Raw genomic sequence first — 15,802 nt, 5'->3', positions numbered from 1 at the left:
TGCCCTGCGTGCCGGCGGTATTGGATCCAGACACGCGTGGGCAGCAGGCGACAGCTGATTGGACTGTTTGAGCGGGTTGCCGGGGTTAGAGAAGCTTGCGTGTGGTGAGTGTGCTGGCTTTGAGGGCCTGTGTGCCTTGAATGAACTCAGCTGTGTGGAGATCCTGTTTCACATTTTTGTTCTTGAACCTAATGTATTATACTGGGCTGACCTGCCGAGTGATGCTGACAGATTCCATCCACATGCTTTAGTCCCCTGTTAGTCACGCAGTGTTTACCTGCGCTCTGGTGTTGTGAGCAGTATTTGCACCATGTGTTACGTCAGGTCCCGTTTATGGAAAATAACAGAACAGTTGGAAACTTCTGGTAGATCGTTGCTGCATAGCCTCTAGCCGTTAATTAGCTGATTACTGTATTCCTAACCACAGGTCACTGAAGGCAAGAAATTGATTGCTTTTTTGATGTGATTACTACAAAATATTTTAGTTTGTGTTGGTTTTTATTATTTGTTTCAGCCTTTACAGTTAAATACACTAGATGGACAAAAGTATTGAGACACCTATACATTACACCTACAGAAGCTTTTATGTCATCCCATTCTAAATCCATTGGCATTAACATATAGTTGGTCCCCTTTTGCTGTTAGAACAGCTTCCACTCTTCTGGGAAGCTTTGTACAAGATTTTGGAGAGTGTCTGTGGGAATTTTTGCCCATTTATCCAGAATTTGTGAGGTCAGACACTGACGCTGAATGAGGGGTCCTGGCTCGCAATCTCCATTCTAGTTCGTCCCAGAGGTGTTCGATAGGGTTGAGGTCAGAGCTCTGTGCAGGCCAGTCAAGTTCTTCCACACCAGACTCACCCAGCCATGCGTTTATGGACCTTGCTTTGTGCACTGGGGCTCAGTCATGCTGGAACAGAAAAAGATCTTCCCCAAACTGTTCCCACAAAGGTGGAAGCACACAATTTCTTGGTTTGCTGAAGCATTAGGATTTCTCTTTACTGGAACTAAGGGTCCTAGGCCAACCTCTGAAAAACAACCCCATAGCATTATCCTTCCTCCACCAAACTTGAAAGCTGGCACAATGCAGTCAGGCAAGTAATGTTCTCCTGGCATTCGTCAAACCCAGACTCATCAATCAGACTGCCAGATAGAGAAGCGCGATTCATCACAGAATACGTTTTCACTGCTCCAGAGTCCAGTGGCGGTGAGCTTTGCACCACTATATACGACACTTGGAAACCATGTTGATGCCAGAGAAGGTTTGGAACTCTGCAGTTACTGAGTCAGCAGAGTGTTGGTGACTTTTATGCACTATGCTCCTCAGCACTCGGTGACCCGCTCTGTAACTTTACTTGGTCTGACACTTCATGGCTGAGTTGTTGTGGTTCCTAAATGCTTCCACTTTTCAATAATACCACTCACAGCTGATGGTGGAATATCTAGGAGGGAAGAAATTCCACAAACTGACTTGTTGCAATGGTGGCATCTTTTTACAGCACCATGCTCAAATTCTGAGAGCTCTTTAGAACAACACATTCTTTCACAAATGTTTGTAAAGGCAGACTGCATGGCTAGGTGCTTGATTTTATACACCCATGGCAATGTCACTGAATGAACACCTGAATTCAATGATAAACGCTTATATCCATATCTTTTGACCCACAGCAGCAGCTCCCGGCCCAGTCCAGTAAAGCCCAGTCGTCCCCCTTCGGCATCGGCTCCAGTCACAGTTACCAGGCTGACCCGTCCTCATACAGCCCTCTGTCCAGCCCCGCCACCTCCTCTCCAAGTGGGAACGCCTACTCCAACCTGGCCAATCGCAGCACTGCTTTCGGTAAGACCCTGCCTTTATCTGATTTGGAATTACTCTGTGGACAGTTTAACACTAATACTATCTTACTGCTTATTGGATCTGCATTAATGAGAATTAATCAGCTAAATGCAGCAATGAAAGTCAGTAGCTTTCGGATGTTCTAGGGCTGAACGATTAACTGTTTTAATATCAAAATCGCAACTTGAAAGAGTGCAAATTCAAGCAAGAGCTGCAATTTTAATAAGATCTCACTCAGTGTTATTCAACATTGTCTTAAAGTTTTAAATAAGGAAATTTCACCTGATAACACAGAGCTCTTGAACTGTCAGTCTGGCACACCAGGTTCAGCGTTCAAGCTGAAAAAATGTAGTGTGTTGTTCTTCTTGGCGGAAAAAAGGCCTGGAGCTCAATTTATAGAAAACAATAATAATTAAATCACAATACCTAATATTTGTCAGAACAATCATAATTAGATATTTTCCCCAAATAGTCCTAGGTTTTTCTCTACCTGCACACAGTTCCATTTCATCTGTTCATCATGCCAATATAGATGCATTATGGTTGGTATTGGGTAAAACAAAATGTTATTAGAGTAATGCAACAAGATTTTAGAGTAAAAGAGCTTCTTTAAGCTAAAGCTTAGCCTGTTACACCAGATTTGACCAGCAGGGCCCCCCCCCATCCGTCATGAAAAAAAGGCTAGGGAGCTAACTGGCTAACATTTAGCATTACAATGCTAAGTAATTTTTTTCATCTGGTGCCCGAAGGATAAGGGAAAAGAAAAGCTGCCCCTTGTGGTCAAAGCTGGTGTAGCATGTGAAGTGTTAGTCAGTAATGTTTTTTCATATGGTAATGGAAAAAAATGTGAGGGAGAAATTTTCTTTTTGGCTGAAATTGTAAGTGATGCTTGAAATATTTTTTCAGCTGTTGTTGGCATGTTACACAGGCAGAAACAATAAATAAACTCAACCTGAGGAGCGCATTTTCAGTTTTTTTGTCATCTTACCATGTAGGGCCTTCATAGAGTTTAACACAGGATTCTTAAAGCAATAGTTTGTCCACATATGGTCCGGTGCTTTGTGCTGAGTGTGGGGTTAGCAGATGTGTGGAGAAGAGGATTAAGGATTACGGTGCTGCTGGGAGATGAAATCTCTCACGAGTCTGCTCAGGTGTTTCTCAGCACTAATCAAACTGTCTGTCACACACACACTGATTTACGAGCCCGAGCTGTGAACACACTTTCCGTATCATCTGAGCAATGCGTGAAATTTAGGTTCTGTGCTTTAAAGTCTTAAAGCTTCTGAATCTTTAAAGGGGAAATCAACCCAATTTTCAAAATGTCCATCTAATCGAAATATTGAGATGTGAACAAAGTCATTCAGAGGGGTCAGATGTGAAATAGTTCATTGTGGAGAAACTTACAGACTCTGATTTCGTTACAGTGGTGGTGATAGGAACCAGGGGTCACCTTGACTACAACACAAATGTAGCCATTTTATTTACTATCCAAAACAACCAGTGAACCTAGTCGTGTCTTCTGAGTTTTTATATGGAATGTTGATCATGGTAAAATAGTTAAAAATGAGAAAAAAATGTTTGGGAACTATTTTGCCTCACAAAGGCTAATGGATTTTAGAAATATATTTTATGCCAAAACCTCACAAAACAATTGAAAACAACATCTCACACATCGGGCAGCATATTCATATTTATTTTGTGTAAGGTAGCTTTTAGTGGCCAGATGTCTGGTTCCTATCACCACCGCTGTGAACAATTCTGAGGTGGTAAGTTTCTCTAGAACAGATCTGTGAACATAGTGAGATGGAGATTTTAATAATTTGTTTAAAATAGGCACTAAATGCTTAATGAAATTAAGGTTCACTGTAATTTTTTAAAAATGTGCTGAATACACAAATGTGTCTGGAAAACTTATTTATACCATAGTGGAACACAGACGATACAAACTGCACACTAAGCTTTTTTGGATTTGGACAGAAAATTAATGCGTACTTCATTGAACATTGTAATAACTGATTGAATAATACCATGGCAATGACCTAGCAACACCCTAGCGTCCACCTGGGATACCATAGCAACCACCTACCAACACCATAGCAACCACCTGGGATACCACCCTACACACCACCTACCAACACCATAGCAACCACCTGGGATACCACTCTACCAACACCCTAGCAACTGCCTGGGATGCCATAGCAACCACCTACCAACACCAAAGCAACCACCTGGGATACCACTCTACTAACCACCTACCAACATCCTAGCAACTACTTAAGATGCCTTAGAAACCACCTACAAACACCATAGCAACCACCTGGGATACTGTAACAACCCCTTATCCACACCTTAGCAACCACCTGGAATACCATAGCAACTGGTCTCATCACCTTAGCAACCACCTGAAATACCATAGCAACCATTAAGCTTCACATTCACTTTGCATGTACTTTTCTAATTTTTCAGCATATCTGGCAATCAGTTCTCATGCACCTGCATATATTGAGTCAAAGTCATTTGAAGTGGAATGATGCAAGTATATTAATAATAATTAAAGAATTCGTGCACATATTTTATACGATGTTCCCTTAACAACTCCAGATTGCAGCGCAATGATGCTGAAACATAAACCGGAACACGTTCTAAATATAAAGACTCTTTATGACGTGCATGAGATCTTTTCCCCTCAAGTGAAGTGAAGATTTAAAAAAAACGACCATATATGAATAGCTGAACATGATCCTGTTTAATGCACACAAAGCAAATAGACCATCTATAAATATACACACATCTGCAGATATACTAAAAACACTCCATCAAAAACACCAAAAGAGATAGCAGTGAAACAGAGGCTGTTTAATCCACTAATAGCAGATCTATAAATATGCATATGTGCGCACATTCAGTCTTGAAGTTGGCTCTTATGATGTCCTGCTGCTGTATATGATGTTTGACAGCCTGCAGTAAGTTCTAATAAGTGCGTTGTGTGCAGGGCCTCTGTAACTGTGAGGAAATCTGGTTCCCATACGTTTTCACACGCTGCAAAGGCAGAGGAATTTCCCCACCATGATGCAGCGTAGCGGCCAAGCACAATTCAGATGCAATTATGCAGCTTTTCCAAATTCCTTGCCCAGAGCCACAACATAGTGAACAGCTTACAAGTGGCAGGGCTGAGAATGTTGTTATGGAGAAGCATTAATTAAGCTAAGAATAGGTCCCGTTTGGCAAAAAATGACACTTGAAGACGTTACTTGTATCACTTAGTGTTCCTGAGGTTTGTGAGCGAGTTGCAATAAACAAAACAGTAGTGTCACATTTTAAAAAGGCTTTCTTCAATTTTAAAAGGAATTCCACAGATTTTTCACAAGTTTGCATAATGTAATTGTTGAGGTGTCATTCCGAGTGGTTTGGTGTGAAATAGTTGATTGAATAGACAGATTTCCTTACAGTGGTGGTGATAGGAACCAAGGATCGCCATGACCACAACACAAATATAGCCGTTTTATTTACTGTCGAAACCACCAGTGAACCTACACGTGTCTTCTGAGTTTTATATGTAATGTTGATGGTAAAATAGTGATCAATCTGAAAAAATGAGTTTTCTTTGGGTAATGTACCTTTTCAAATTAAATCAAATCATATTTATTGTTACATCACATTTACACAGGTGCAAAGGTGAGTGAAAATCTTAGGTGCATAGCTCCCTTGTAGTACTATATATATATATATATATATATATATATATATATATACACACACACACATTAGACTCTAAATATATACACATATACACAATGTGGACATTAGTATACACCAGTGTTGCACCACTCCAGTAAACAGTTTTTCTACAGTAATATGAATTATGAAATAAAAGCTATGATATATACAGTCGTAGCTTTTATTACATAACTTTTAGCACTGTACAAGCACTGTATAATGGATAGGTGCAACACAGGTGTATACTAATGTGTATATTCTGTATGTGTGTATATATTTAGACTGTTTTCACACTTAATGTATTTTAAAAAGTATGTTTCAGGCCAAACCCTTCTCAAAACCTCAGGCAGTATAATAACTTTCTGTGAGGGATCTTTTAGAGGTGGACATCTGGTTCCTATCACCACCACTGTGAACAATTCTGACTCAATAAGTGTCACTAGAATAGAGCATTTCGCACCAAACCACTATGACTGTTTACATTTTAATGAATTGTAAATATTTAAGCTCTAAATTTTTAAAGGTGCCATATACGATTCTGGAGAACGATTGTTAATATTTGAACCCAACAACAGCAAAATCACACCCCTCCCATTAGTGCTCCTTCAGAAGCTCCACCCCTAAATTCATGGACACACATTGCCATGGTGAATGACACTGGGGTGGCAAACTTGTGTTTTAGATCTTTGTGGCCATAAAACCCTTTGCAAACTTTGTACGGACAAATACCATGATATAACATTACAGCGAGCAACAACACAGCAAGAAATGTAGCTAATATTAGCTAGGTTGTGAGTTAGAAAACTGTCCCTATAATAGCTGCTATGAAGCTAACTAGTTGCTCTCACAAACATTAGCAAATAGTACAGAACAATACTGACCTATTGGTCTTGTGAAATAGCAAAAATAAGTTAATGTTGCCCACCTTTCAAGCAGAAACAGAGCAGCCTCCTCATCCCTTTTCATGCCTTTCAACTTTCAATAAAGCTTCTTTTTCACCAGCTTCCTGTTAGAATTTTCCAACCTTAAATTGTGCAGCATTTATAGCTTTTATGCTATATTCAGGTGCTTCAGCTTCTTGGTGAAATTTTCCCATTATCGATTTAAGGTGGAATGGGAAAACACTCGGTTTATATAATAGACTTCCATTATTTGTTAGCCACGTTAGCCTCTGAGCTCCAGTGCAAAACTAAAGTAAATTTCAGACATCTAACATGTCAAGGCTGATCAGGGTAAGGGGAGCAAATTTTGTGAATGTGATTTGGTTTATTTTACAATCAGTTAAACAACTAGAAAAATAAGTTAGTAAAATATGATGATGTCATAAAGGGCTGGCATCCAATCAGCTACCTATTACTATGCAGTTTTCTGCATTCACTCCACAGCCTTTATAATATGGTCTAAATCTATATTGTTTATGATCCATGCAGTTATTTAGTGTTCGGGAAGTACTGGCCATATTCATGATATACTCAAAACCATATTGTGATGCAATTCATCACAATAACAAAAACATGTTCTCTAGAGGTGGGCGATATGTCAAAAATATAATATTGCGATACTTGAAGAAATGTATATGACATATGATATGTCATAATATTGATTTTTTCATACATCTAATCTGTTGGAACAGAGGAAAAAAAATAATTTTGAAAAAAAGCAGGAGTACTAAGATTTTTCTTCAGGGTTTTGCCTACTGTGTTACACTAAACCCAGTTAAACAGGGCTAATATTGGTCTTTTTATAATGAAACAGTTTATCAGTGTTCTACAAGTATGGACAATATCCACAATATGTTCAGAAAACCATATTTGTCATGATAACAGAATATATTGTCATATTGTCCAGCCCTAATGCCATCATATTGCCCATCCTAGAGTGAGGTTACTAGCGAAGCTGCAGCATCAAGTTTAGATGGCTGTTCTGCTTTTTTTTGTGTGTGTTTTCCTCTCAACTTTCACTGTTGCCTGTGGCAGAAAGCCGTCCACCTCCAGCCTATGATTAGCATGTCTGTTTAATAAGTAATTTACTTTCAAAAAGGCTGGTATTAACATTCCACTTAGATTTGGAGTGTGCTGCATATCTGCCTCTGCGAAAGCCCCCTGAAGGCCTGCTTGAAAATGAGCCCATTTTTGCCAGCCATGTCCGGATAATTTTCTTTTAATGTGTTTGTCATAAAGCGAAATGGAACATTTGCTCTCGCCCTGCTCGCAGTGAATCGGAACTGAACGTGTGAGTGAAGCAGAGCTGAAATAGAAATGTAGAGCGTCTCCTCTCTCAGTGATGGGATTAAAGCAGGCGCTTTTGTTCAGCTCAGCTGAGATGTTCATTTGCTTTGCTCGAAATTTGCTTATTTTTTGCCCTCCGGTGAGTTTGGTGCCGACTCGCCTTCCCACGTTCTAACATTACCATTAAGTATTTCATTTGTTTTGTACGAGAGTGTACAGGGCCGTTTACATGCGTCAGAGCATCATGATGGATGTGAAGGATGTGAAGGTGGTGATTGAACTGCATTGATTATGGGATGTTAGAGTCCATTACAGCATTCACTGAAGTATTTTTGAACCAAAACAAAATTCTCCAAAATTTAATTTTAGTATTTAAAGGCTGTTCTTTGTCCGTATTTCACCATCATGTAAACAGTTCCTCCAGTCACATTTGTGCATTCAGGGTATTTTTAAATAATAAATTAATAACAAATGATATTAGAAATTTAACAACAATAACAATACATTTGTACGAAATATTATCAAAAGACTCGTGATAAAAGTTCCCCGTTCAATCTTTTCCTAAAGAATCATCATCAAGATGTATGCCCCTACCCTAATGAAGTTATTGAAGTTAAGGATTTATTCTAATTGTTTTGGTTGAAATCAAATTCTTGGGGTATTTTCAAATGTAAAAGTGATAAATAAAAAACAAAGTTGTTTTTATTGTGTATATTCCACCATGTAAACAGTTCCTGCAGTCACATTTGTTAATTGAGTATATTTAAATAATAACTTTATTACTACTACTACTACTGCTGCTACTACTACTACTACTAATAATAATAATAATAATAACAATGTTAGCAAACATTTTGTACCAAACATTACCAAAAGACTATTTGAATCACAGTTCAGTTTGAGTTTTCACAATAAATTGAATCATAATTGAATTTAATCATTGTGAGATCAGAGATTTACACCCTTTTTTGAATAAATGACCTCCGGCCTATGCAGTTTGGTGTGTTGTCTGTTGTGTAAATAGTTCCTCCAGTCACATTTGTGCATTGAAAAAGAATAGAGCTGAATCAAATCGATTTGTAGTGAAATTTCATGGTTCTGAGTCATTTCCGAAAGAATCATTATCAGAGTGAGTCATCCTGTGATCAGATGATCACAGCATTAAGACGGTGAGTGTTGAGTGTCTCCATAGTAGTGAAAGTACTGATCTTTTCAAAACGTGTGCGTGTGTGTGTGTGTGTGTACGTGCGTGTGTGTATGTGTGTGTGTGTGTGTGTGTGTGTGTGTGTGTGTGTATTCTGATGAACTCTCACTGTGTGTGGACGAACACTCTTTCAGAAGGCCATCTGCACTTTCAGACACTCTGAGAAACCTGCTGTTTGACTGAGCGGACAGACAAAGTGGCAGTATAGGTGATTTTCTCTCTCTCTCTTGCTCTCCCTCTCTCTCTCTCTCTCTCTATCTCTTGCTCTCTCTCACGCTCATCCCTGCGAGCGGAAATGAAGGATGAAGATAGATGATTGAAGCAGATGGAGGAGGGAAGAGTGAGTCAGGAGAGCGAGCCACTGAAAAGACAAAAAGGAAAAATGAGGGAGAGATTTACAAAGAGGTGCATCAGCATATTCAGAGAGAGAGAGAGAGAGAGCGTGAGAGAGAGAGAAAGACAAAACGAGAGAGTGGGTGAGGGTGAAAGAGAGAGGAGGAAGGAAAATAGAGAAACAGAGAGATAAATTGCGAGAGAGAGACAAAAAGGTGAGATAAATTGAGAGAGAGTGAGAGAGAGAGAGAGAGAGAGAGAGAGAAAGACTAAAAGGTGAGATGAGAGAGAGAGAGAAAGGTGAGATAAATTGAGAGAGAAATCCAAAAAAAACAGCAAGTAAAGGTGAGAGAGAAAAACAGCATGTGGGGAAAAAAAGAGTGAGACAGAGTGAGTGCTAGAGCAAAAGAGAGAGAGAGATCGAAAGAGTGAGGGAAGGCAAGGGAAGAGAGAAACAGAGAAAGCGACTGAGGGTGACAGAAAAGAAAAAAGAAATTGAGAGAGGGACTGAACATGAGTGATGATGAATATGTGGAGAGAGAGAGAGAAACTGAAAGAGAGAGAGAAGAAAAGCAGAGAGAGAGAAAAGGGTAAAACAAATGCAGATAGACAAAGAGAAAAAAGGAAAGCAGAGAAAGAGAGAAAGAGAAAAACAAATAGAGCGTGAATGAGTGAGGGTGAGAGAGAACTATGTATAGAGAGAGAGAGAGAGAGAGAGAGAGAGAGAGATAATAGAAGCCCATCATGTCTCTTAGCGGGGAACCCTCAGCTACTGCAGTAAGGAAATGAAGAAGGAGACCTTACATCACTCCCTCATCAATGCAGAACATGGGAAGTGGCCTGCAGGCTCACAAACACCAACCCCACCCAAGCCTGGCATCCATCAGTCACTCTCTCTCGCGCGCTCTCTGCAGCCTCGGGCGCCCGAACATGAGGCTGAAAATGATGTGCACGCATAAACGATTCTGTCAGCTCGAGGAAAAACATCTTCAGTGTTGACGAGTACAGAGGAAAGGAACTCTCGCGATTTACATATTTCCCATGAAATTAAGCGGATAGGCTACTGGAAACACTTGAATTCAGTCTCAGCCCTGAGGGCCCAGTGTGTTTCTGAGGCTTGCGTCCCGTGACCTCACCCCCCATCTCGTCTATTTTTGACAAAATATTAACTGACAGTCAAAATTGTGATCGATGGGGGGCCCTGAGTGCTACAGTCATCTGAGCATTGACCTTGTCATCGGGAGATCATGAGTTCGATCCCTGGTAATGCTGCAGCCATCTGTGGCCCAATGTGCAAGAGGGCACAATTGGCCTCACTTTCTCTGGATGGCCCTCCCTCTCCCCCATCACTCAGCGCAGTACTAGCCAGCACATGCGTCTGTTAGCTGACGTAACAGAATTGGTGGTTATTGTCTTCTTCCAAGTGCTGTTGACGTTGCATTAGCAGCAGTTCGTAAGGTTGCGGTGGCTTTGCTTCACATGACTCAGAGGAAGCTTCTGTTTGGCTTTGCCTTCCTACTGCTGGTGGTATCAGATCCGGTTTATGAGGAGCCTGGCCTCTTCATATTTCCACCGTTATATCAAAAACAGGACTGCATAACAACTACATTTACTTAGCAAAACTTAGCAAAAACTTAGCAAAAAAAAAATGGCCCCAGTAATAAACTGAAAACTGAACTAAGGTAAGTAAAAGTACTAAAACGTGACTTTTGGTTTATGTAGGTTAGTGTTTTGTTTAAATCAGCATTTTGCTGTATACCTCTTCTTTTGGATGACAGCTTGAAGTCTTCTGGGCACGGAGTGCAGTTTCCACAACTGATGCTCAGCCAGGCTTGTTGGGTGTTCTGTTTTGGATGGTCAGAGCGTAGCAGGTCTGAAACATGTCCAGTCTCTGTCCACAGCTGCATGTTTCTCTCTTGATTTTGTCATCTGTAATCTTTCTCACAGACATTTTATCACCAAGAGGCAATGTTTCTTTGTCAGATTAATTCAACTCAGTATTCATATTTTACTTTTCTAACTTCCTCTGTCTTTCAGAACGGTAATGAGATCTCTGGTTTATACTGTAGCCATGGATTAGTGCCCCAGTGGTTATTTTGAAGTAAATGTTTTCTAGCTTGCTATTGCTTAGTAGTTCTATTGCTCAGCTAAGACGCTAGAATTGTCCCAAATCTACTTTTGAGCACTGTACATCTGATCATGAGAGTTTTAACAGTGTTATTCTAATGATAAACAGTCTTTCAGCTCATGATTGAAGCTTGTGCCCAGCAGAATATGTCATCCACTGCATGTGTAATATCTCCACTTTTTGCGCGACCCTCCCTCAAATGCATATGGATGAAGAAGAGAGTGCATTTTGCATTTTGTCCAAGCAGACAGCTCATAAACTGCCCATTTAGGTTTGTGTGCTGGTTTCATAAATAACACATGGGCAGAATACATTCAGTTGTGCCTACATTCACTGGCCACTTTATCAGAAGCTCCTCCCATATAGGTTTGTAGGCTTACAGACTGTAGCTTTTCTGTTACTGCACAGTTTTTCACCACTTCAATGACCGCTGTGCTGAATATGCTCGTACCAGCACCTCACACGTTACCATGTTAGAGTCACGGCTGTGCTGACAATAGACCTCCATCCAGATCATTTCTGGTCAGTGATGGTCCTACGGTGGTCCCTTTCCGCTGATGGACGGGGTAGAAGATGATTAAATAGCAGTTACAGCAAAATCAAGGAAAGCGTTTTCACAAAGTTTCTGTGTAAATGTGGTTTTGGATGCATCTGACCCTGGATCTTGTGTGTGTGTTCTGCAGATGTGTCGGGTGAGGGCAGTCAGAGTGGTGGTCAGTTCCAGGGTCGTCCGTCTGAAGTGTGGTCCCAGTGGCAGAGCCAGCATCACAGCCAGCAAACTGGAGAACAGCATACACACACTCAGCCCAGCCAGTCCGAGGTGTTCCAGGTAATAACATACATGCACACACACACACACACACACACACACACATTTTATACCTTATCAGGATGTAGGGACACACCTATGTCCCGTATACAGCCCTGTTCAAACAAGTTGGGGCGCTGTGCAAAATGTAAATAAAAACAGAATACAATGATGTGCAAATCATTTAAGTACCTTTATGTAATAATAATATGGTCCATATATATTAAATGCATGTAGACATCTATATTTAATAACACATATAAAGTAAACACAGATGTAATAATAATATGGCCCTTATGTATTATAGATTTGTAACTATATATTTATGATAATAATATTCCCAATATGCCCCATATATATGTATAAATATGTAATTATGATGTACCCCATATGTATTATATGTGTAAGTACCTATATGTAATAATAATATGCCCCATGTGTATTATATGCATGTAAGTATCTATATATGCATAATTAATAAGACTTTTCTAAGCCTAACCGTAAATCTAATCTTAACCTCAGGAACCAAAAACAAATGATTTTTAAAAACTGAAACATGGAGTCAGCGGCATTTTGTTTGTCTTGTAGGTTAGCCTTGTTTTTCAGTGCTTTAGGATATTTTGTCCAAAAAATGTACAAAAACAGCATCTCAGGATTATTTTAGTGTTAAATACATGTGGGTTCAATCAGCCAACTGTCCAGTTCAGTTCAGCTGTAAGTGCAGGATGTTAAAAATGAGTTGTGTTGTTTTTGGAGCTTCATCTCAAACACATGAGGGACAGAAGGAAAGGAAAGATCAGATAAACAGAACTTGTTTTTGCTTCAGCGACCTCCCACACAGAGGACCTCCACTTGGACCACTATTAGCTCCTAAATTTACTGTCCTTCACTATCCAGTACATCATACACTGCTACATTACCTAAACATACTCCAAAGCCTGTCCAACCACTCTGAGGCTTTTCAAGGTGAAGCCCATTCTGACCATTTATTTTCTACTTCATTGCTCACATAATGTAAACCCTGAATGCCCTGGTGTGGTTTTCTCATTGTAGCACATGTAACATATGTAACAGGTTTTACTCTTATGTAGGGTTGCATCGATACCAATACCGCCTCGATACTGGCACTTAAACGCAGTATCGTGTTGTGATGGGGATACTGATACCACAAAGCAGCCTGGAAGGAACTGCCGGTCTCTGCCTTTCTTGGTTTAGCCTTTAGCGTATCAGCCCGCTTCCCAGGTCTGTGTGTCCACTAGCCCTGCCTGCGGTGCACCTCTGTCGGCCAGTTGTCATCCCGCAGCGGCGGAGTCTCGCAGTCTTTTACTTTAACAAAGCTGAGAAATCTGCGGCTTAACTGCTGCTGATGGTGTGAATGACTGTTATATTTGATACACTCCAGCACCCGGAGATGTAAGTTCAAGTGAACAGGACACATAGATGAGACAAATGACTTGTGAAATTCAAAAGTGAAAAAAACATTCAACACCATTTTGGCGAGCCAGAGAAGCTGCTGCGTGCTAACATGTACAGATACAGGTTTAACTACATATCGTACAGTTATGTTTTTAACTGTTTTGCACTATAAAAATATTTTGCATTTACTTCAGTTGCTAAATATGGTTCTTATTACTAATTGTATAATAGGAAATATTACTCATATATCGTAAATAAATAAAACTAGGTTAGTCTACATCTACAATGTTTTGTGCATGAGAAGGAACATTTTTTTACAATGATATGGAAAACACAAAATAATATGCAAACATAATAAATGCATTCAATTTACATTCTTTATAAACTGGTCTGAATCCTCACTTTTGACTTTTTTCTGTTAAAATATCTCCTCTTCTGCCTACAAACACTAATGTGGTATGGATTGAAAGTTTAGAATCTGCACTTTCCACACTTGTCTCAATGAGCCACGAGTGATAAACGATATATATAAAACTGCAACATGGCTTGTTATTCGCTACGACTTATAAGGGTTAAAATTGTAAGCAGTTTTAAAGTGGAATTCCACCAATTTTTCAAATCTCTGCATTATTCAGAGTGGTTTGATATAAGTGGTTTATTGTAGAGAAACTTACTGACTCATGTCTTTACAGTGGTGGTGATAGGAACCAGGGGACACCATGACAACAACACAAATATAGACAATTTATTTACTATCTAGTGAACCTACACGTGTCTTCTGAGTTTTATATGGAATCTTGATGATAATTGTAAATGTAAAATAGTGGTAAAAGTGGAAAAAATGCTATATTTGGGGTCTATTTTGCATTACAACATTTCTCTCCACCATGAAGAGATTTTAAAATACATTTAAGGCCAAAACTTTTATTTAAAACTATTGTAAAACAAAGTCTCAGACTTCACACAGCGTATTCATAACCATTTAGAGAATTCATTACCACCTAGCCTTGCAGTACCCCTGTCTTTCATATTTCAGTCTGTTTTCCCTGCTCTAGCACACCCACTTCAGCTCAGTAAGGGATTGTTAATGAGCTGAGTAGTTGGATCAGGTGTGCTGGGAGCATGAAAACACTGAAATGAGCAATGGGTACTTCAGGAACAGCACTGGGAAACAAAGGTTTCAAGTAATAACTTTCTGTGAGGAAAGTTCTTTTATAAGCATTAAACTCTTCAGATGTCTGGTTCCTATCACCACCACTGTGAACAATTCTGACTCGGCAAGTTTCTCTAGAACAGAGCATTTCACACCAAACCACTCCGAATGACTCTGTTTACATCTTAACAATTTAATTATATAGAAAATTAAAACAGAATTCCCCCTTTAAGTGACCTTGTTTAAAAATCTTCTCATTTTGTTGCAGGATATGCTGCCCATGGCTGGTGACCCCACCCAGGGAGCGGCCAACTACAACATAGAAGATTTTGCTGACCTGGGCATGTTCCCTCCATTTTCCGAGTAACTGTGGATTGAACTTTTTTCAGGGTTGTTTTTTTTTTCTCTTTCCATGACTGCAGTATCGTCATCATTATCATCATCATCATCATCAGTCGCACTCACGCACATGAACAGTTTTGCATAAATGAGAAAATGTTACTGCACAAGTTGTTACGATGTTTGGATGCCATTGCACACACAGTCCACGTTCTGGACCATTTGACTGTCTATCTGATACACACCCATACATACAGTGCAAAAGGCTGAGACCCCTGCTCATTTGCTTAATTTCCAGTCAAGTACAAGTTCATTTTTCAGCATTAGGGAAAATAAAAAAATGCATATTTAACAGAAAATTACACAGAAGCCTCAACAACTAAATATAATATCAGATTTTTCAGTATTTATTGTGTCCACTCTTCACCTTTATTCCAGCTTCCATTCTTTTCAGGTGACTCACTTTCAGTTTCTCAAAGAAATCTGCAGACACACCTCCAAAGTTCAGTCTTAGAAGTTGGTTGATCATTTTCTGAAGTAATCAAACACATTCAGTGATGTTGAGGTCTGGACACTGGGGTGGTCAGTCCATTGTTCAGCTTCTTTGTTTGATGTGTCCGTCTCCTTTTCTCAGTGAGGCTTC

General features: G+C 39.7%; 1 protein-coding gene across 7 annotated transcripts in view; it reads left to right on the top strand.

The window, feature by feature from the left end:
- The window catches only part of arnt2 (aryl-hydrocarbon receptor nuclear translocator 2), a 148,581-nt gene extending 133,010 nt beyond the window's left edge, over positions 1–15,571 (top strand). For 4 of the 7 annotated variants that reach the window (XM_036586038.1, XM_036586037.1, XM_036586035.1 and 1 more), the window contains 3 exons: positions 1,668–1,836; positions 12,127–12,272; positions 15,089–15,571. In XM_036586038.1, the coding sequence (XP_036441931.1) occupies positions 1,668–1,836; positions 12,127–12,272; positions 15,089–15,187 (414 nt within the window). In that variant the 3' untranslated portion in view covers positions 15,188–15,571. The remainder of the gene's footprint in view (positions 1–1,667; positions 1,837–12,126; positions 12,273–15,088) is intronic. The other 3 variants (XM_036586039.1, XM_036586036.1, XM_036586034.1) reach the window with 1 other exon arrangement.
- The last annotated feature ends 231 nt before the right edge of the window (positions 15,572–15,802 follow it).

The sequence above is a fragment of the Colossoma macropomum genome, unplaced genomic scaffold, assembly GCF_904425465.1.
Source record: "Colossoma macropomum unplaced genomic scaffold, Colossoma_macropomum, whole genome shotgun sequence".
NCBI classification, from domain to species: domain Eukaryota; kingdom Metazoa; phylum Chordata; class Actinopteri; order Characiformes; family Serrasalmidae; genus Colossoma; species Colossoma macropomum.
This window is presented reverse-complemented; position numbering and strand designations above follow the sequence as displayed.